Raw genomic sequence first — 23,488 nt, forward strand, 5'->3', positions numbered from 1 at the left:
AAAAATAGCATTTTCTATTTCTGGTTTAAGATTTTTGTCAAAAAATTATATATGTTCCTGGGAAATTTTGCATGCAGATTTAGGTGCTTATCTTTAGCCACCTAAATGCAAAGAAGAAAGTAAAGCATAAAGAAGTACAATGTACATTGTTTTGATGTCGTAGCCTTAATTTTTTTTTTTAAACAAAATCGTGTTTCTTTGCTTACTCTAATTCACAAAAAGCATCTGTCATTTGCAACGGGTTCCCTAGTCTTAGATCCCAGTACTGCGGAAATGTGAGCTAGTGTGGATCTCTCACACCGAATTCAATGGAATTTTGCACTGTGTAACTCCACGCAGTCGAAGATTCACACCAATACATCTATTTGCAGGATTGGGTCCAGAATATACTGGCACTGGCACTAGAAAAGGTTCAGAAAAGGGCAACTAAAATGATTAGGGGTTTGGAACGAGTCCCATATGAGGAGAGATTAAAGAGGCCAGGACTTTTCAGCTTGGAAAAGAGGAGACTAAGGAGCGGATATGATAGAGGTATATAAAATCATGAGTGGTGTAGAGAAAGTGAATAAGAAAAAGTTATTTACTTGTTCCCATAATACAAGAACTAGGGGTCACCAAATGAAATTAATGGGCAGCAGGTTTAAAACAAATAAAAGGAAGTTCTTCTTCACATAGCGCACAGTCAACTTGTGGAACTCCTTGCCTGAGGAGGTTGTGAAGGCTAGGACTATAACAGGGTTTAAAAGAGAACTGGATAAATTCATGGAGGTTAAGTCCATTAATGGCTATTAGCCAAGATGGGTAAGGAATGGTGTCCCTAGCCTCTATTTGTTTGTCAGAGGGTGGAGATGGATGGCAGGAGAGAGATCACTTGATCATTACCTGTTAGGTTCACTCTCTCTGGGGCACCTGGCATTGGTTATTGTCCCATAGACAGGAACTGGGCTGGATGGACCTTTGGTCTGACCCAGTACAGCTGTTCTTATGTTTTTAATAGGAAGTAGTGACGTTTTGCTCTACAGATGTGCTTGGTGAGAAATGAACTCAATACAGTTCAGGGGTAGTACTGGTATAATTTTGAGATCTTTTATTCCGAAGATTAACTGAAAGCTATAAACCCAGGTTTAGCTCTCCACTGCATTCATGTTATTTCCCCAACTGGTAAACTGCCATAACAACAGGACTTTTTATAAAGGGATGAATCATTTATGAGAGGCATCTCTCTCTCTCCCTTGCCACACTCCCTCACATACACATCACCTCCAAACCCACCGGCCAGCTACATTTTCAACATGTGGGTTCCTACTCATTTTAGCCACTCTCTGTTGGGCCCAGCTCAAGGAAGCAAGAAAGCAGGTGATGATCTTGTAGCTAAGACCCTGGACTAGGACTCAGGAGATTTGGATTTTGTTCCTGGCTCTGATACTAATGTCCTGTGCGAACTTGAACAAGTCACTTCCCATAGCTCTGCTTCAGTTTCCCCACCTGTCAAATAGGGATGATGTGAGGATGAATTCATTAATGTTTTGAGGTGGTAGATATTATGGCAATGGGTGGAGCCATGTTCAGACCTAGGTGAGACTTCACAAAGGATCGGAGTAACCACTGGCCACAGAGCAGGAGTGTACTATTTTTGATCATTCATTCATAAAACCACCATTTAATGAAAGATCTTCAAATAAGAACCAGGCCACAGGCTAATTCATAGCTGTTTATTGTAAATCACTCATGAGTTTACATGTCATTAATGGCAAATTAACACTGTTAAACACCTGCTGGATGAAGTACAGAATAAGGACAATTCTTTTATATTGGCATCATTTAAAAAACAAAACTAAAGAAAACCCGAACAGACCCCAAAGAACTGAGTTTGGTTTTAAAATTGTACATCTTTCCTGAAAATAACTGGGCCTAATTCTCATTTATATTAGACCATCTTTCCCTTCCTCCCTTTGCAGTGCAAATGGGCTTGAAAGTGGGCATATGCACACTGCCAGAACAGGGCAAAGGGAATCTCAGGCCTGGGCTACACTAGAAAATTAGACTGGTTTAACTATGTGAAAAGTCCACACACCCCCAGAGCATAGTTAAGCCGACCAAAGCTCCCATGTAGCCAGTGCTAGGATGATAGAAGAATTCTTCCATCCTCGGGGAGGTGGAGTACACTACCTAACCCCTCCCATCAGCATAGGCAGTGTCTACACTCAAGCGGTGCCGCTGTAGCATTTTAAGGGTAGACAACCCTTAATGTAAATGAGAATCACGCCCTCGGTCTTCAAAAGTGCTCCAGTGCAGACAACAAAGCCTTTCTCCTGCACTGGCTACCATCTAACACAAAGGGTTGTAGGTCCCAAGACATGCTGCTTTTAAAAGGCAACTGTTAAATCCAGAAGCTACATAACTTTAATATATATTTTGCTCTGAAACCAGTAGAGGCTACATGCAGTTGTAACATTAGGAAAAACTGTGATCTAGATAAAGGCCAGGTTTTAAAGACCTGATAGTGAAAGCTGGAAAAAAAATGAAGATACCTACTGTGCAGAAGTAGCTAAAATATGCATGCAGCAGTGGCTGTGACCTGTTAGAATATAAATTAGGTCTCCAAACATTTAAATCGAAGCTTTTTTTGGTTTAAGACATAGTTGAGCAGTATATCTTTACAAATTACAATGTTTATGTGACAATGAATGAATCCGCTAAGCATGGCATCAGTTTGTATTTTGGCTTGTATAATGTGTAGCTTTTAACACAATAGCCTGCTTAGCAATAAATGAATTTATATAAACAAAAGACAGTGGAGCAAGGGTCTTGCAAACAAAAATAAGAAAACAGATTTTCAGACAAACATCTTTTTTTAAAACTGATTTTTCCCCAGTATAGGGGATTTTTAAACATTCTTTTCTGTTTGTTTTTGTAACAGCATATCAGGCCCTATCCCCAACCCCCCAAAATTATGTCTCAAAGCATGTTTGGTTGACTAGTAAAAACAAACAAACATTCACCTGAACCGCACTTTGAAAGGAAAGTTAATTCCTCCATCTTGCCAGGGTTAACACGAACAAGCATATTACAGTGTACACAGGACAAACTAGAATGACTAAAATCAAAGATCTAGGATGTTTAACGCTAATATTAAATAATATCCAATATTTTTTATACTTAATAGTCTGGGATTCGGACATAAGACAGCTAATAGGAGAAAAAAAATGGGACTAAATTCACCTCTGACATAAAGCCACTAAAGTCAACGAGTTATCCCAGGGATTAATTTAGCCCATTTTATCTGGAAAAAAAACCCCCTACTTTTCCCAAAGAAAAAATGCACGCGCACACACATACATACACACATGACAGCATAGATTTACACAGAAATGTTACATTTTCAAGCACTGCCATCACCAGTCCTCTCTTTGCGGGCTAAGATCATCTCCTTGGGAGCCTGTTTTCGGTCAGTAACCAGCCCCAACCAAAACATGAAGTCAATGAACCATGTGGTTGGGTTGAATTTCAAGCCAAGCTCGCTGGCTGAATAATCAAATGGAAAGGTGTGATGGTAATTGTGGAAGCCTTCACCTGGAAAAACAAAAAAAGAGATTTTAAGTGCAGTGGCCAACATATGTCTTGTGATTAGATAGATTAGGCAGATAGATAGAGAATACTTGATCCTACCCTGGTATAACCCCACCAGGTGCATCACTGATTTAAAATGCAGAGAGAGAAAAAGTTGCAGGATAATGGCCTCATCTATCTATCTATGGCTTCCCTATATGCAAAAGTTGCACCAGTTTCACAAATATTGGCTTTTACATTGATTTAGTTAAACTGGGCAAACTGCAGTGTGGATACTCATCTCAATTTACAACTGGTTTTCACTGATGTAGCTTAATTCAGTTCACATGAAACTACATCTATATCTATGCGAGATTTCTGTAGCAAACTTGGTCATCACATCAATAAAGTGCATTGTGGTTTTGCTTCCCCCATTGAGAGGGGCAGCAAAGACATTCGACAAACAATCCCCTATTGCTAAACCACCTGATGGAAAACAAGAAGGGAATGGGGTGCCTACTTCACACAAGGTCTGAGTAGAGAGGACGGGACAATTAACAGGCTGCACAGGGAGGTGGGGGGAGAAGAGTCAGGGCTGAAACTTTTAGTTGATGAAGCCCCGCTGAGCAAGAGGCAGGCTAAGCTGCTCTAAATCCAGGAATTAGAAAATAAGAAGAGGGCTGCAGTAACTTTCTGGGCTTAGAGAGTGAAAGGAACAAATGGGAGGGGGAGATTAGAAGCCCTGGGATCTTAGCCCTGAGGGAAGGGAGTACCCAGATGAGGGTGGAGAAGGAGCTGGATAGAGGTGAAGTAGGATGCAGCTCAGGGAAACAGCAGCAAGGTCTGGGACAGTGCAAACCTTGCCTGCTGGTTGTAGAGTCCCTGGGTTGGAACCTGGAGTAGAGGGCGGGCCTGGGTTCCCCTACCAGCCACTGGGGAAGTGGCACAGACTGGGCAGTGGAGCAGAAGACTGCTTGAGACAGTTTGTCCAGTAGGGCTTTGAGACTCCGGAAGGGGAGGACTACAGTGACCTGGCCAGAGGACCAAGCCATGAAGAGAGAGCTCCCTGAGGGGTGGAGGAACAGTGACCTGACTCCAGAGAGAGAATGAATGAGACCATGGGGTGAGAAACTGAAGGAGGGGGCATCAGACTGGTCATGAGCTAACTCCCAGTTGTGGCCACAGGGAGGCGCCCCCGCAAACCCCATGACAGGAGTGATCCAACGTGATTTTACAAGGATGCCCCCGGATGAGAATGACTGAAGAAGTTCCCTTTTGGCCCTATCACACAGGAGAATTGGCCTATTCCAAGGCTGTCACGAATGAATCAGAAGGACCCAGTTGAAAACAGCTTGACTGCTAGTGTAGGCAAAACAAATCTTTTTTCAGCTCAACTGAGGCTTGAGGCTCAACCAGGCCTCTGTAACAGGGCGGTGCAAGGTTTTTGTCACACACACACTAGCAGCTAAACTGATTTCAATCCTGGTTCCAGTCTCCCATTCCTGACAGCCTCTGGCAGCATCCAGCCCAGCTATTAGACAGAACATGCTGCCGTCAGCCAGAGCCCCACACATGTATCTGAAGCAGAGCACTGGGGGTTGGACGAGATGACCTCCTGAGGTCTCTTCCAACCCGAATCTTCGATTGTTCTATGAGCCCAAAAGAATAAGTTTAGCATTCTGAGAGCAATAGCTCAGGTTCCCCCTGTCAAGTATCTCGCTGCTGAATGGATGTTTCAGTTAAGGTAACAGAGAGGAGTGTAACAGGGCTTGAGTCATACTCTGCTAGAACTCTTAAGAGAGTTATAAGAGAGAGGGTTAAAAACTGCAGCAGCAGGGAGCCGAGAAAATCTGCTGTGAGAGTGGAGGAGTCAGGCTGAGGTGAGAGCAGAGATAAGCTCCCTGACTTCCTTTCTATTACAGAAAAAATTGTACATCCCCTGTGGCAGCTAATAACCCTTCCTACCCATTTCATTGCAGCACTTGTTCAAGAGGAATGTGGACAGGCCCTGACATTTGCATTCAAGGGTGTCTGACATTCATGCGGTATTTACGTGTGGCAACGGTGAGACTGTCAAAATAGCCACTACGTCTATTCAAATAATAGAGGAAGAGGATAATCGTATGGCGTGAGGCTTCAAGTAATGCTGGGTTAGCCCTGGGAAGTGGGAAATATCCACTTTTATCAGGTCAGAGCTTTAGTTTTGGGACACAGGTGTGTGCCGTCCAGTAGGCAAAATTATGGTGATTAAAAGGGAAGGAGGAGGAGATAGATGGTCACAAGCTCAGCAGCACTGATAGCGGGAAGAGCAGAAGTCAGGTTCAGTTATGTATGATGAATATAGAGGCTAAGAAGGTCCAAAGTAGGTACCTCATAGGAGCCTAAATCCATACGTGGAATCTAAGGGTGGAATTTTTAATGACTTCCCAACCTGTGCCAACCTCTACATCACCTATTACTGTTCTAATTGGGAGGAACTGTCCAAGGAAACAGAAAAAAGAAACCTGATTTCAGACATTTAACGCTGATACACTGTACAGGACCCCTACCTAGGCGGGGACCAGAAGCAGGCAACACAAACTAAAGTTGAGGATGATCAATGCAAGATTTGCCGCTAACAAATAATATACAACTTCATCAGTGACAAAGCACACAATATAGCCTGCATCCCCAAGACCTGGCTGGATGATATTGCAGCAAGCCCTGTGCTAGTGCACCTTGTTCCCCCAGGATGCTCAGTGCATCACAGACCTAGACAGGACAAGAAGGCAGACGGCCCTGCATTCATCTTCTCAGCAAACATCCAGTGCAAGAGATGTGCCTCACGTAAGACAATTTCATTTGAATTGATGCATCTGGCAGTCGAAACCAGACCCAAAGCTAACATAGGTTTTATGCTCATTTACAAACCACCACAGATTAAATGATCCATAAAGTTGCTCACCGACCCCTTGTCAGTGATGGGGGTGAAATGCCGCTAACTTGTCATCCTGGGAGATTTCACCACACATATTCGACAAGGCCACTGATGCCAAAGCCCACAAACTCATCTTCTCACTTGCCACCCTAGGACGTAAACAGGTCACCTCTGATCCAACCCACGCGGCTGGTCACACCTTGGACCTGTTTTTTGGCCTAGATGTCAAAATGGAGGACATCACAACCCAGCCACTGTCTTAGACAGATGATCACTTCATGAAGGCAGTGGTCAGAGACCTTCCAGCACCCCAGCAACAAGAAGGTCCAGTGATGCTGATTCAACCACAGACTCATGGACTCCAACCAGTTCCAAAGCCTGCCAAAGGACAATAGCACTCCATCCACAGGACGAGGGGTTGTTACCTAGTTACCATTCTACAGTCAGCCACTGACACACTGGCCCCCCTACATGGCCCCTTCCTCCAATTGCTCATACAGATCTCCATTGCACCTTACGCTGGGTGAAGAGAAAGGAATGGAAATTTGAGCACTGATAGAAGAAAACAAAGGCTGATTCAGAGAGGATGAAACATAACAAATTCCTCAAAGTCTAGGCACAGGCTATATTACAGGCCAAGAGAACCTTCCTATCAGCCTCCACTGTGGCTGCCAAATCCCTCCCCAGGCAGTTATCCAGGATGGTAAACAGCTTCATTAATCCTGAACGACAACGGCCTGCTGTGGAGCTGAGCACCAAGTGCTGTGAAGATCTATCGTCCTACCTCACTGAAAACATCACGCACCATTAGGAAGCCTTCTCAAACAGCTGGGATCCACTCCACCTCCACCCGCCAACCAAACAGCCCACCTGTATTTCCAGCATTCATTCATCAAAAAATTCGACACCTTAAGGGAGTCTTAACCCAAGAGCTGTGAATCCGGCCCATGCCCTTCCTGACTTGTGAAAGAGTCAGGAACAACTGGTGCCACTCCTGACTGAAATGATCAATGCCTCATTCACTGAAGGAAACTTCCCTTCCTCCTTCAAACACACACTAGCCTAACCAGTGCTGAAGTAACCCACCCTGGATGCTTTGGTCCTAGCCAACTACCATCCACTGTCAGACCTCTCATTCCAAGCTCATAGACAAGCCAGCAAAAGGTGAACGACAAGCTCATGTAACTGAAGTCAACATCCTAGACCGTCTCATTCTGGATTCAGGCCAGGACAAAACCAAACTGCCCTAGTGGCACTTTTGGATGATCTCCTTCTGCCAGCGGACAGAGGAGAGAGATCCATTCTCATCTTCCTGGATCTCTTGGCAGGATTCCACAGTGTTGCCTGAGATTCTTGTCTCACTTGAGAGAAATGGCAGGGATCCAGGGTAACATGCTAAAATGTCTTAAGCTCTTTCTGGAGGGATGCATCCAACAAGTAGTGCAGGGAAACTGCACCTCTACCACCAGACTACTCACATGTGGAGTTCCACAAGGATCAGTTCTCTCTCCAATCCTTTTCAGCATCTACATACAACCATATTCACACACATGACCACAGCACTACCACCAAGAGGGCCTAGTGCTTGGATAAGATCAGCTCACAGGTGAAGACCAGCTAGCTGAAGCTGACCCCGAGCAAGACAGAGGTGATGCTGATGGGCAGAGGAAAGTATCTTGAAGAGCTTTCAGCTATGGTACAGTCTTCATTGGTTGAAGATACACACCCACTCCTGCCAAGACTAGACTAATTGTTTCATAACTGAGTGCCTGGCCAGCTGGTGAAATGGATTTAGTTTAGTGCCCCTTGTGAGAGGAGAGAGACAGGGCTCGGGTGTAATAAACACAAGGAATCTTTACTTAGGATGCTAGATACTATGGCCCGCTGTCTGGATCACAGACTGTGCTGCACAGGATTACTGCAGACAGACTCTCTAAATCCTGGCCAGGATTAAGCACTCAAGGAATGGATTGCTGACCATCCTTTGTGCATGGTTCTGTTTGCAGTGGAAGGAAATCCCACTTCTAGCTAGAGCTCGGCAATGCGCAAAGTAACCCAGGGTAAAGCTTCAGAGAGACATTTTGGCTGGTACTCACCAATTGCTCCTAAAGTGACAAATGCATTCTGCCGGGGGCTGATGTACTTGTCGTAGGGTCGATTGCCGTACATGTGAGCTGCACTGTTGACCAGCCAGGTGACGTTGAGAGAGACGGTGTAACGAAGGATGGAAGCAAGGAAGTAGGAATTCCACAGACTCTCCCCCCAGATGTACCAGGGCACCAGGGTGGGGATCACAAAGCACATTAGCACTACCGAACTCTTATAGTACCTAAAGGGAGAGAAAGGGACAGGAGTAACATTACTGTCACAGGAGGGGGAGCTGCATGGTTACTGAACTGGACTAGGATTCAGGATACTTGGGTTCAATTTCTCTCTCTGCTACAGACGCCCTGTGTGGCTCCCTGTGTAGCAGGTCATTTCATCTCTCTGTGTCTGGATTCCTCATCTGTAAAATGGGAATAATAGTACTTCATTTGTCCTAGCAGTCTATTTAGATGGTAAACTTTCTGGGGCAGGGGCTGTCTCTTGCTATGTGTGTACACAGTGGCTAGCAGGATGGGACCCTGAGCTCATTCAAGGTCTCTCGGTGTTACTGTAATATAAATAATAATATTATTATTATTATATGAAAAAATATATTTTAAATGAAAATCTGGCATGCAGTTCCTATAACTCCTCCTTTTTCCCTAAGCCTTGTACGGAGCTATTTATTGGGAGATTTATTTTCTTTAATAGAGAAGAACATCTGTATATTTCACTGGCTATTGGGCAGTTTACTTACTTGGTGCTGAACCATGGAGTTTTAATTCATTTCTGATAGCCATATGTGCTAGCGTTGCCTAGTGGACAGAGCATGGGAGTAGCATTAAGGAGGTCTTGGGTTAGTCCAAGCTTTGCCACTGGCTTTCTGTATGACCTTGGGCAAGTCACTTCACCACTCCATGCCTCAGTTTCCCCATGTGTAAAGTGGAGGTAAGATGCTCTATGGATGAGAAGCCTTATGTAAAAGACAGGTATTATCATTATTATGCCAAAGAAAGTTCACTGGAACAGAACTGCAGCAGAAGAGGAGCCCTGCAGATTATCAACTCACTCCAGCAGGGGAAAAAGTCTAAAATGTAACTGGTTTTCCAAACTGAAAAAAATAGCATCAGAGCAGATATTCGCTGCATTCAGCCCGTTAGACCTTAATTTGTTTTTGCACAAAAAAAAAACGGTGCTGACAAAGTAAAGTAAATGCAATCTGCCCTCAGTTGTACCTTCAAGTGCAGATTTCTGCTTTATTAACACAGAGGACATTTTTAAACCACTATTCAGAATACTCCGAAACAGCTGCCAGCAACAATCATGCATTAGGAAGGTGGTAAACAATTTTTCATTCTTAAAAGCTTGTTTCCTCCGTCCCTTTCTCCCCGCCTTTGTGGTTAGTTTTGAAGCGGGCTGCTGGAAACATAAAGTGTGAAGATTAATTACTCATGTGCGGTAAGGCCAATACACCGCTTGTTAAATGTCAGGAGCTTTTCTGTTCCTCCACAAGAATGTTCGTAGTGGAGTGTTTGGTAGTTTCATTTCAGCTCTCTCCTTGCCTATTTGTCAGCTGCTGTCAATAGGCTACACGGAAGACGTGTCGGCTTTTAATGGTAAATTGCGCAGGCTGACTAAAAGAGGAATAATTTAAAAGACTTTGCTGAAGGGAAAAAAATTACCATAAAATTGCAGCTGTTTTCTGTCAGAGTGAAAATTGCATTCAACATTAATCTGTCTATGGGGAAAAGACAGGTAATGTCGGCTAAGCAGGGGGAAGGCTGAACGCAGCAGGGGAAGGTCCAGATATGCATAACTCGCTTGTTTTGTGTTTCAAGGGGAAAAGGACTGTGATTCAAGGTTCTATGACAGTCAGAGTATTTAAAGCTGTAAATTACAATTGATCAAAATACAGAGATCAAACTGTACAGCGCAACCCCCCCGTCTGAACACCCTGGAACTTTGCGAAAGTTCCACTTTGGCTGCAAACTTTGCAGCTGGGGCCTGTCTCTATGAAATGCACCAAAGACCATTTGCCCCATGTCCCAGAATGGCAATTAAGGTATATCAGCTGGGCTGGACAGCCCAGCTATGTTTGTGTCAAATGCACTATTATCCTACAGCTAGTGAAGATTCTTCTTGAGCACCATCCATAGGAAACACTGGTTTTGGAGCAGGGATATTGGCGTTCTCGCCCCACTGCTGCATGAAGCACCAAATGACTGCAGCAACAGAGTGAAAACAGCCATGAATAAAATTCTTAAGAGGCTACAGGTCTGTTACAATACATATGAAAGTTCTCTCTAGGCACATTGAGCCCTGATTAATTTCCCTAGCAAATCACAACTTGCACTGGCAGCAGTCCCATGCCCTTAGGTCTGCTAATCACTTGAGATTAGCAATAGGATGGACCGAGAACTTTGATGCTAAGGAATTAGCACAGATTCAATGAGAGGAGAATGATCATGCAGGTTCATGTTTCTCTATATTTTGGTATTGAAGCACATTGAGCATGTTGGCCATTGGCACGGTTTTTATTTTCACTTCCACTACTCAGATCGCAAAGGCCCAAATCCCTCCATGAAGGAAGAAGAAAATGAGAAGATGTGCTCTAGCTCAAGCAGAAGTGGAGGGCAAGAATGACTGGGAGAGGTTCTATGGCCTACGTTAGAAGTCAGCCCAGACCATAATGGTTCCTTCTGGCTTCAAAATCTGACTGAAAATTCTGTTATTTAAGTGGGTGTAACAGATGAAACTGCAAGAAGATTTTAGCCTTTTACTTTTGGTTTTAAAAAAATCTTCTTGCATCTAGGCTGATTTGATTGAGCACCAAGTCCCCATCACAGAACAAACTGTATTGGGCCTGAATTTGCCTTCCTGGCTATCCAAGTAGGGCCTTAGCCAGCACCCACTGAAGTCAATGGGAGGCCTTCCATTGACTTTAATAGGCAGTGTATCAGCATCAAAATCTTTTACTTGATTTGTGGTAGCACCTAGGGTCCCCAGTCGCAGACCACAACTCCATTGTGCAAGGCCTTGTACAAACACAGACCAAAAAGACAATCCAGGCCCCGAGAAACTTACAATCCAAGTCATGTCTGCAGTCCCCCCACTTCTTTTTTTTAAATTATTTGTATTCTCACAAATACAAAAATAGAGGAGGGATTTTCTTCAAACTTTCCAGCGAAAATCACCCTTTTGCTGAGACTGCACAGAAGATTTCAGTCCCCCCGGGACATTTTGGAGACAGTTATAGGCAAATGTAAAGAAGAGATTATAAAACAGAGGCAGATACAGACCAGGTTTATGAAGGTGCAACTCCAATGAAGGCCAGGGGTTTGCACCCATTTACTTTCCATCAAGCCCCCAAATCTATAAGCAGCTGTAACTCTGACCGATCTATTTCTTCCTCAGAATTTCCTGAGGGGAAGTAGTTTACAAAGCCCTGAAATGTGACAACTTGCTCCAACAGTTCAGCCAAGTTTGTATGATCAAATGTGGGGATTGGGGAAGGGGAACAAGAGACACAGACACAGACACGAAATAAAGCTGAATAGTGCAAGAGGCAAAAAGAAAGGGAGAGCAGGATGATAAGTGAAGCAGAATGCTAAACTAAGCCAGGAGGCAAAAAGGCGGGGGTGGGGGTTGAGAGAAAGGAGTAGGGTTCCCAACTTTCTGATTGCCGAAAACCAAACATCCTTGCCTTGCCCCTTCCCCCAAGGCCCCACCCCTGCCCTACCCCTTCTCCGAGGCCCCGCCACTGCTCACTCCAACCCCTCTCCCTCCACCCGACTCTTGCTCAGGCGCTCATTTTCACCAGGCTGGGGCAGGCAGTTGGGGTGCAGAAGTGGGTGAGGGCTCCAGCTGGGAGTGCGGGCTCTGGGATGTGGCCGGGGATGAGGGGTTTGGAGTGCAGGAGGGGGCTTGGGACTGGGGGGTGGGACAGAGGGGTTCAGAGTGTGGGAAGGGCTCAGGGCTGGGGCCGGGGTTTGGAGTGTGGGAGAGGGTTCTGGGCTAGGACAGGGGGTTGGGGCACGGGAGGGGGTGAGGGATGCAAGCTCCGGGCAGCGCTTACTGCAGGCGGCTCCCGGAAGCAGCCACCACATCCAGCTCCTGGGCGGAGGTGCGGCCATGAGGTCTCCATGTGCTGCCCCCATCCTCAGGTGCTGCCCTCGCAGCACCTCGTGGTTCCTGGCCAATGGGAGCTGCGGAGCCGGCACCTGGGGCAGGGGTAGCGTGCAGAGCCCCCATGGCTGCTCCCCAGCTGGAGGGACATGTCACCGCTTCCGGGAGCCACGCGGAACCGAGTAGGGATGGGAGCCTGCCTGCCCTGCTGCGTGACCAGCCGGACATTTAACGGCCTGGTCGGCAGTGCTGACCGGAGCCACCAGGATCCCTTTTCAACCGGGCATTCCAGTCAAAAACTGGACACCTGGTAACCCTAGAAAGGAGGTGAATGGCAGAAAGAGTATAATGTGACAAAGGAGGCAGCAAGCCATGTGGAATGATTCAACAGAGAGAGGAGCAGCAAAGAGGCACAAGAGGTGGGGAAGACGAAGAGAGACAGATAGAAGATAATGCGCAATAAGATGGAGAACAGGCCAAGAATAGCTGGATAGTCTGAAGATGAAACAAAATCAGGGGCTGGCAAGAGAATGTAAAGGAGCCACAGGCAAGCAGGGTAATGCTGTGTCGCACAAAGGCTCGGCCCTTGAGAATGAGAGGCAATTTATCCTCTGACTGACAGGCAGAGAGAGCCCTGGCTCAGTGTCCCTTGGTGCTTAAAATTGTGGGGGGAGGGTTGCAAGGGGTCACACACAGACTTGGCAAAAAACAAATTTTAAAAAACAAGATGGGTCATTGAGGGGAACTCTACAGTCTTACCAAAGTTACTGCTCCCAGCTTATGACACACACAAACTTTTTTCAGGCCACTTTAAGCACTAGTATCCCTCCGAACTGAGCCTCATCAGACAGGGCACCTCTTATTTTTAACCCAAATTTACCCCCGTCCAGGCTGATCTCACAATATCTTGCTTTCATTACCATAAACCAGTGGCACCAGAAATGCAGCTGTCACTGAGGCAACATTATTGTGAGACCTGGTCCAAAATTAAAATAAAGAAAAACATTTCAAAGTTGTTTTTATTTTGCCAAGATCATTTTTATTTTGTGGGGTTTTTGTTTGTTTGTTTATCAAGATGGTTATCAAAATGTTGATAGAAGCTTTTTATTTTTTACCAACAATTTAGGTTTCAGCAAATGGAATGTGCCACTACACATTTCAACAAAAAATGCAATTAAATGTTCAGTTTAAAAAAAACCCCACAAAAGTTTTAGGAAAGAGTTAAAAAATAAATCAGTAACGGGGACAGGTTTTTTGCAAAAAAACGTGGCTTAAAGTCAGACATTTTACAAGGGGAAAAAAGTTCTTACTTGAAATCTTTCAGTCAACTCTAATGATTACTTGTGCAAAATAAGTGAACCTCCCTTTTCTGCAAACGCGGAGCACGAGTGTGTGTGTGTGTGTGTGTGTGTGTGTGTGTGTGCACGTCCTTCATTCTGAGCTTTTGTCCCATGTTGTGCAGTTAAGGGCCAGAGATTGTTGTACCTTTACTCACACAGAATTGTACGTTACACCAGGAGTTCTCAACCTCTCTCTTTCTGAAGCCCCCCAGCAGGCTATAAACACTCCACAGCCCACCTGTGCCACAACAACTGGTTTTTTGCGTATAAAAGCCAGGGCCAGTGTTAAGGGGTAGCAAGCAGGGGAATTGCTCAGGGCACCATGCCACTGGGGGCACTGTGAAGCTAAGTTGCTCAGGCTTTGGCTTCAGCCCTGGATGGTGGGGCCCGGGACCCTGGACTGCAGTCCTGTGCGGTGGGGCTTTGGCTTTCTGCACTGGGCCCTAGTGAGTCCAACACCAGCCATGCTAGGTGGACACCCTGAAACCTGCTTCAGCTCCCCAGAGGGCCCTGAACCTCTGGTTGAGAGCCACTGAGTAGTTTCATTGCAGTTAATGGAGTTGATTATTCATGGACTAAGGTACTTCTCAGTAGGCCAAGTTCTGCTCTCTGCTACACCAGTGTAAATGTAGAGAAGCTCCATTGAAATTAACGGTTTTACTCCAGTTTTACATTAATGTAACTGACAATGGAATTGGACCCAGAGTGCGTAAGGATGTCACCTAATCTGGTCCTAAGAAATCCACTCTGGAGGTACAATTCAATATTATTATTATTACCAATCAGACTTCTTTGTTTTTCCAGGGAGTAAATAATAAGCTTCTGTTCTTACAACAATGTGGTATTGATATAAACAGGTGCATGTTCCTGAGAAAAAGAAAATTTAAACTCTAAATTCACTAGACTAAATTAGTCCAAAACTCAACTGTCAAATCCACTTGCTAAGACACTCTTCCCTGCACAGAAATGTACCTTATGCCACAGTTATATAAGCACTACAAGAAATGCCTGTCTGAGACGGGATATGATTCACTCATGCAAAGGTGAGAAGACCATGATGGAAGCTCAAACACACTGCAAAGGAGACTTTGCAAAGTCCTGGGGAATTCTCCACTGCTCTCCAAAAAGCAACTAAAACAATTAGACCAACGCATTGCATCAGTTTCATCCCTGGTCCAGTCCCATTGACCAGCGATTAGTTCAGCCCTTCCTGGGGATTTTTGCAATGCAAAGACAGACATGACTGCACTCCCTTCCCAGAAGGGTCCAAAAATAACACTCTGCTTACCAAACAGAATTGATCCAATCTGGCTTTTAGAACCCTCCTGTGCACAGATTCAATGCTGGGAATAGTGCCTACACCTGGGCAGTAACTACTCATCATAGAAATTATTATAATTTCAATATAGGCGGAAACATCCAGATCCGTATCCCCTACCATCGTGATGATAATGGACTGGGGAAGGCTGGTGTCTGGTCTGTACTAACCCAGCGGGCCAAGCTTACAACATCTCATTTTATACAGGAATTAAGGTACTGGGAGAGGCAGCAGTTCAGCTCAACTGGGCCCCGTAGGCCGGGTTGGTGATCGTCGGATAATTCAGGCAGAGGGATATGTTTTATTCCCCACTGAAGCTGTTAATGATCATGTTTATTGCATTCATTGATATCATCCAATGAAAGATCCAGATGCCGACTTTTCTCCCTCCCCCATGACTACATGCCCTGGTGTTTTTGAAAGAGGGGAAGGTAAGAAAGGGGCAGTTTGCTCCGGCAAGGGGGCCTGGAAGTAAGAGCTTGCAGGACTGATCTCCTGGTACCCAACAGGTTACCACTGCGTGGGGTGGGCTCTACTATTTCCAGACAAGTTTAGGGAAGGGCATGGTGGGGAGGAAAGAAAAGGGAAGTATAAAATAATGTATCAAAAATAGACTAAGTGGAACTCCCCCCATAACCCTCGTTCCCCCCAAACTTCTGCTCAGATCCCCCCTGGGGAGCAGTTCCAGAGCTTTCACTTACTTTCTTTGAAACCGCACAACGGGGTCATCCAGCAGGTCAGTGAAATCCAGCTTCCTGCCTTTTTCTATGACATCGCGGTGCTTGCGGACAAAGAGCCAGCCGATGTGGGAGAAGAAGAAGCCACGGCATGCATTGTGGGGGTCAGCGTCCGTCTCCGAGTACTTGTGATGCACCCGGTGGTCTCGACACCACTCAAAAATGTCATTCTGTGCAGACAGCCAGGGAGGGGTGAGAGATACCAAAGTCATTATGCCAAGTCTGTAACACCTTATCTCACTCCCTCAACCCTCCAACCACACCCTAATATATTTGAACCACAGAATGATTCTCTGAATCGGCTAAGAAAAATAAATCACGTCAGATTAAATCAGGGATTGAAATCACTAAGGGAAATGTGTGTTTATATACACAGAGGGTTGGCACTCGTTTAGCCAGAGCCTGCTGTTTCCTAGAATCATAGAAGATTAGGGTTGGTAGAGACCTCAGAAGGTCATCTAGTCCAACCTCCTGCTCAAAGCAGGACCAACACCAACTAAATCATCCCTGCCAGGGTTTTGTCAAGCCGGGCCTTAAAAACCTCTAAGGATGGAGATTCCATCACCTCCCTAGGTAACCCATTCCAGTGTTTCACCATCCTCCTAGCAAAATAGTTTTTCCTAATATCTAATCTAAACCTCCCCCACTGCAACTTGAGACCATTGCTTCTTGTTCTGTCATCTGCCACCACTGAGAACAGCCTAGCTAAATCCTCTTCAGAATCCCCCTTCAGGTAGTTGAAGGCTGCTATCAAATTCCCCCTTACTCTTCTCTTCTGCAGACTAAATAAGCCCAGTTCCCTCAGCCTCTCCTCATAAATCATGTGCCTGAGCCCCCTAATCATTTTTTTGCCCTCTGCTGGGCTCTCTCCAATTTGTCCACATCCTTTCTGTAGAGGGGGGGGGCACAAAACTGAACACAATACTCCAGATGTGGCCTCACCAGTGCCAAATACAGGGGAATAATCACTTCCCTCAATCTGCTGGCAATGCTCCTACTAATACAGCCCAATATGCTATTAGCCTTCTTGGCAACAAGGGCCCACTGCTGACTTTATCCAGCTTCTTGTCCACTGTAATCCCCAGGTCCTTTTCTGCAGAAAGTCACAGCTGCTGCAGGCCCACAATAATACATCACTTTCATCATAGACATTTTTCTTTCCCAGGATGCAGATTCACTGCCCTAGGAAGAAACGAGTGTTTGCAAGACCCAGAGCTGAAAGAAATCCGATTCACTTTCACAGTGGTTACTGCAGACCAGTGGCCTAACTGGAGCTCATATCCATGAGAGAGCTCAGAGGATATTTTTTGAAGATGGTTTTTCCTGCAGGTCTCTAAGTCAACAGCATCTGGCTGGAAACAGGTAACTCTCACTCTAAAAAAAGCATACTGCTGGAGGAGATGCAGTTGGGAGGATGGCTAATTTCTGAGTTCTGGTTTAGTTTGCTCCACAATGGGGTCAATGTCACTGTACTGTCCACAAACCAAACAATGGTACTTATTCATTACCATCCCACACATTATCCACTGCCTATAGCTCATCATCATCAGCAACTTCTCTAGGGACGAACGCAGCACAGAAAATGGGTCAGATCTTTTGAGGTGCCAACTACCTTCTTCTCCCATTGAACTTATCAGGAGTTCAGCACCCTACAAGAGTGGGCCCAATATGTGACAACGGGCCAAAAAGACCTGGGAGAAGGAACAAACATCAGTAGCCTATCCCTAGGCCAAAACAGCTTCAACAGAATTTTAAACTCCTTAGCTACCTGTAGCTTCAGCACCAACAAAAAACTGCCCACAGATATGCTGGAAAATTAAGGCTCAGAAAAGCCAAAGATGATTTTCACTCACTGGACTTTTGTCACTAGTTTTATTTGTATCTTGAGGGTCTTTGTGAAAGCGACTTGGGAAGTCAGTGGTAATGATGGTTGTTGGAGGGAGAAGGTAGGAAGTGCACCCATTTAGGTATTAGAGTGCCTTCGTTCTAGGATCTGGTTCCTTCATGGGCAAATGGGCTGAGACAAAAACCTTAGATCCCCAAACCCCCTGAACATTGGATCTCAGGTCAGGATCCAAATTACAGCTCAGGCTCATGCCTGCTCAAGCTGCCATGAGATAGGAAGGTCAGTTAAAAGTCTGATGGCAAAGAATGGCTGTTAACAAGCTTACCTGTCCCATGGTCAAGCATAAATTCTAGAACCACAGTTTTCAAGAGTGGGTACTTAAAATGAGGCACTTGAAGGGACTGAAATACCATAAGTGGTCTGATTTTCAGTGGTCTTGAGTGTCCATTGTCTGAATGTCTCTGAAAATCAGGCCACTTATTTAGGTGCCTAACTATAAATTTGGGCTCCTAACTTTAGGCCCCCGCATTTCAAGATGTTAGTCTGTGCTCTCATCTATAGCAGTGTGTTAAGCAAAAACCATTCAGCAGAGTGGCCTTTTCTCCCTTCCCCTCTTGACATGACATGGAAGGCAATGCAGCATACGCCATCCAAAGTGGCAAGTGTTTCAGGAAGGGCAATAGAATCATCACTGTCAGTTGCAGCAACTTTCTTTTCAGCAGGAGAAGAGAGCAGACAGACACCTGGGTTTTTTTGTGAAACATCCAGAGAGTGAGGCAATAACAAAGACAGAGTGTATGTTTCACCATTATTGATGAAGAATGCAGTAAGTCCAAGAAGACAACAGCGTAGGTCCACATTTTGTGAACTGGGTAGCTTTTAGTGCCAGAGTTGGTAGACATCCACTGCCCTGTATATCAGCTGCCGACTTCTGAGAGACTTTATGGTGTGAATGATTAGTATTGCTGAGGGAGACTGAGCCACAGAACCAAAGAACCTGCCTCAAATCTGTAAATGAGGAAAATTTCATCATGCTAAACTTGTATCTGGAAGACTTCCAGGACTGCACATAAATAACTCCTTTTGACCTCCGTTCCAGCCGAGAGTTATAGAACAAAGACACTGGAAAAAACTCAGCTAGTGTCCCCACACTATAGTAAAGTGAGACTAAGTGACATTTGTATGGGAATGTTAATGTAACAGTAACCACTAGAGTCCTGATTCCTGTCATGTGACAAGGGGATTAGTTTTTTTTTATAACATTAACCCAGACAAGTCTTGTTCCAGCATTCCTGTCTGTCACACCTTTATTATATGATGTCAGAAGAAAACTAAAGCTTTGCTGAAAATGAAGCATATGAAGTCACCTGAACCTCAGACTGGGTGAGAGCTATTGGAGATAGTTGCAGTGCTTCCAAATCAGTCAGGAAGCAAATAGCATTGCAGAGAAACCACAGAGGCTGAAATCCTCCATAATGCTACAGGAGGCAGGTCCAGAGGCACTGGAATTTTACATTACACTCCAGTGGGAGCAGGACATGGCCTGAGGAGTGCTAGACAAAGTTATTTACAAATGACAAGAATGTCACTTGGGAAAGGCACATATTCTTTACCAAATGAAACTATTGATCATTATGGGTACATCCAGACTACCCACCGTATCGGGGGTTAGCGATCGATTTATCACGTCTCATCTAGATGCGATATATTGTTCCCCGAACGCACTCCCGTCGATTCTGGAACTCCACCAGAGCGAGCGGCAGTAGCGGAGTCGACACGGGAGCCGCAGCCATCAATTCCGTGCCGTGAGGACGGGAGATAAGTTGAAATAAGATACATTGACTTCAGCTATGGTATTCCCGTAGCTGAAGTTGCGTATCTTACGTCGACCACCCCCAGTGTAGACCAGGCCTCTGTTAGAAACCTACATAATAAAGCTAGTTGTGGGTTAGCAAACAACCAGGTCAAAGCAATGTTAGTGCAAGAAATTCACTTGGCTTTTCATAGACCAGTGGATATTTGCAGGGCTCGTGAAAAATGTGCTTCCCCAAATGAAAGTGTTAGTGAGCTGCGAAAGAGCTGAAGTGCATCTAATTAAAAAAAATGCATAATGACAGAATAGAAGGGCAAATAAAACAGCAGAGACCAGAACTGTTTGTAACAAATACTGAGGCAATCACAATGTGATATGTAAACATGTCGGACACGAGGAGTGTCGTGTCATACATGTAATAGCAGGAAACATTAGCACACATTTGAAGTAAACACAAGAGTAAAATACATAAATGAACATATAGCTAGAAGACAAAGCCATGAGGAAGATGCAGACCAGATGTCTTTGTTGGGTCTCTTAAAAAGCTTGCAAAGCGAAGTTTTCTAACAGGCTGGTTTGTGACATAGGAAATAAATGAACTAAATTGAAATTCCAGACAGATACTGCAGCTGAGTGCAAGGTAATCAGAGCAAAAGATTAGTGACCGCCTGATGTTAAGTTCAAAACCAGCTTGTTTCATACGGTAGGCACAAAATAAACCCATGCGGAGTCACAATGGCACATCTCAGTAAGAATAGATATCACTCAGTAGGATTTGACAGTGAAAGAAAGGAGCTGAGGAACAGGAGTGTGAAGTAAATATGACTCAGCTACTGTCCCATTTCTGAAACAAAAAGGTGATTCAACCTTACAAGAGCTTGAGAAAGTAACTCTAGATGGATGGGCAAGAGAAAGAGTTCAGGTACCACCAAGCATAAAAATCTATTAGGACTATAGAGATGAAATTGCTGCATCTGATAGGATTTGTGCAGGAGACATCATGCCACAATGGCACACAGTGTGAAGTATAATCCACAGTGCCTGTTGAGACCTGCTTATACTGAGATATTAGACATGGTGGGATGCTGTAGCTCCTCCGACGCTACCTGCTGTCCCTGAAGCCAACATAGGGCAATGGCCAGCAGTCATGGTAACCACGATAATAGTCCTGTCACTGGCTGGCTGACTCTTTAAGGGGAGTAGGGCTCGGCCTGGCCTCATCAGCTACCCCTCCGCCCCAGACATTTGATCTTGATTGGTTAGGGATCAAATGGCCCTGTCCAGTTATCAGTCCCAGCTGGGAAGTGGTCATGCAATGCCTACAAAGAGTTGTGAGAGCTCAGCTGGATGGCAGGGAGTTGTAGAAGGGTGGCTGGTTCCTCTGGGTAGGCCCTGGAGAAGGGACTCCCAAGCATGCCTGGGGAAAGACTAAGGAGGGCTGCATGAGGAAGGCGGGCTCTGGAAGAAGGGAAATTCCCAGAGAGGGGAGAAGCCCAGAGTCACTGCTCTGTAGGAGAATGGGGAAGAGCTGAGAGCTGAGCCAGGAGGAGAAGTAGACTTTTGTTTATGTTGCACATGGAGCTAGTGTCTAAGTTTGTTACGAGCGCTTCACCAGTGGTGCTGAGGGAGACCACTGCTGGGGGTGGGGGGGCGTGGCTGAGGCAGGGTGAGTAGTACCGTGGCAAGTAAGGTGACCAGATGTCCCGATTTTATAGGGACAATCCCGATTTTTGGGTCTTTTTCTTATATTGGCTTCTATTACCCTCCACCCCCATCCCGATTTTTCACACTTGCTTGTCTGGTCACCCTAGTGGCAAGCCACATGTGGGTGCTGTGGGGGCTGACCCTGCCACAGGCCCCCCACAGCTGAAGTGAATTAGAACAGCCCTCAGGCTAATATAACTTACACTGGGTGACCTGGATGGTGCCATTGTGACTAAAGAGGGGTGCAAAGGCAATGCAAAGCCACTTTTAGGCACCCCACTTATCTGGATTTGCACTGTACACTCCTCAGCCATCACTGCTGACTGAGGCCAACGTATCCAAGTGGGAAATCTGCAGGAACACAGGAAGAAGAATTCAAAAGAACCACAACAACCCTGATCACCCAGATCCGAGGTGGATGCAGGTCTACAGCAATTAAGTGGGGAAGATTTCTTCTGAATAGTGGCCAGCTGTTGCATTGATTCTTTGTTGATTGTTCATTGATTCAACTTAAAAGTTGAGCTGTTGTTCAACACACCAAGCAGCAACGTCATGACACTTTGCAGGGCTGCTTTGCATCAGTGGAGTGGCAGAAAACAACCAGTGCTCAGCTCATACAGGGAGCGAGGGCAGTATGATCAAATCAAACATATCCTAAACTGCTTTAAAACAACAGCTCTGCTGTGCTCTTTGTAATGGGAGGAGAGATTAAGATTAGTGCTATCTAGTTTAGAGAACAGGAGGAATAAGAGAGGTATACAAAATAATGAATGGTTTAGATAGAGGTTCGTAGGGTGCTGTGATTCACCCTCTCTCATAATGCAAGAAGTAGAAGGTGGCCAATCCAAATGAAAGGAAACAGGCTGAAAGTATAACTTAACCTGTAGGACTCAATGCCTCAAGATGTTATTGAAGCTGACAGATTATTTATATTAGTAATAAGATTATTTACAGTTACACTAAAGAAATAAATTTAAGTGATGCAGTGCATTATCCACTAGGCAACACAGTACTAGGATTCAGGAGATCTGGGTTCTATTCCCAGATCTGCTACTTGCCTGCTGTGTGACCTTGAGCAGATCACTTCATATCCCTGGGCCTCAGTTTCCCCCCATCTGTAATATGGGGCTAATTATACCTCCTTTGTAAATTTGCTGTAGAAAACCACAACATGTTGTTTTATTAACTAAGATAAAAAATATGCTTAAATGATATCATAAGCCAATCTCTAGTGGCCTGGTTTTAGGAAGAAACTTTATTATATGGGCATGGTAGCATGTAATTGTCCTCAGAAGCATCGGTACTGAGCACTTTCAGAGTCAGGGTACTGGACTACATGGACCATCGCTCTGATCAGGTTTTCCCTTGCACTGGATGGTGTGTACAAATAAAGAGGTGATCACTACAGCCCTGCTTTCGCACAGTACAGAAACAGGTGGACGTTTGGGTTTACTTGGAATTTTTAATAGCTGGCCTCTCTTCACATAAGAGACCCTTGACTGGCCTGGAGAGAACACTGCACAAAGACCGAAGGTCACACCTGACAACCTCATCCCTACCTGGAAAGCCATGGAGTTGGCTGCAGCCAGGAACATCCTCAAAGGCAGCTTGGCTTTGTAGGACCTGTGACTCCATAAACGATGTGCACCAGCGGTAACCCCCAGAGCCGTCATTAGGAAACACAGATATGCTGCAAGACATAAGCATATATAAATAGTGCATGTCAAGTGTCTGTTTTTATTCTTTTCCTTGGTAAAAAAAATGCCTTCTGCTGTCTATTCAACCCTACAGGGAGATAGTGTCACCTAGTGGAGAGGGCACGGGACTGGGAGACTCAGGACAACTGGATTCTACTCCCAGCTCTGCCAGGTACCTGCTGTGTGACCTGGGGCAAGTCATGTCACCCGTGTCTCTTCTCCCACCCTTTGTCCACATAGACTGTAAGCTCTTCTGGGCAGGGACCGTCCACACTGCCTAGCACAACAGGCTGACAATGCTGGTTGGGACCTCCAGATGCTACTGTAATTTAAATGGCATCTAAGAAAAGTGGATTA

At 45.2% G+C, this 23,488-nt stretch overlaps 1 protein-coding gene across 1 annotated transcript in view; it reads right to left on the reverse strand.

The window, feature by feature from the left end:
• Nucleotides 1–1,705: 1,705 nt before the first annotated feature.
• Nucleotides 1,706–23,488, reverse strand: part of SCD5 (stearoyl-CoA desaturase 5) — a 71,771-nt gene continuing 49,988 nt past the window's right edge. The window contains exons 2-5 of the mRNA XM_045017671.1: nucleotides 22,994–23,124; nucleotides 16,036–16,241; nucleotides 8,563–8,795; nucleotides 1,706–3,573 (exon numbers count right to left, since the gene is read on the reverse strand). Coding sequence (XP_044873606.1) covers nucleotides 3,383–3,573; nucleotides 8,563–8,795; nucleotides 16,036–16,241; nucleotides 22,994–23,124 — 761 coding nt within the window. The 3' untranslated portion in view covers nucleotides 1,706–3,382. The remainder of the gene's footprint in view (nucleotides 3,574–8,562; nucleotides 8,796–16,035; nucleotides 16,242–22,993; nucleotides 23,125–23,488) is intronic.

This window comes from Mauremys mutica, chromosome 5 (assembly GCF_020497125.1).
Source record: "Mauremys mutica isolate MM-2020 ecotype Southern chromosome 5, ASM2049712v1, whole genome shotgun sequence".
Lineage (NCBI taxonomy): Eukaryota > Metazoa > Chordata > Testudines > Geoemydidae > Mauremys > Mauremys mutica.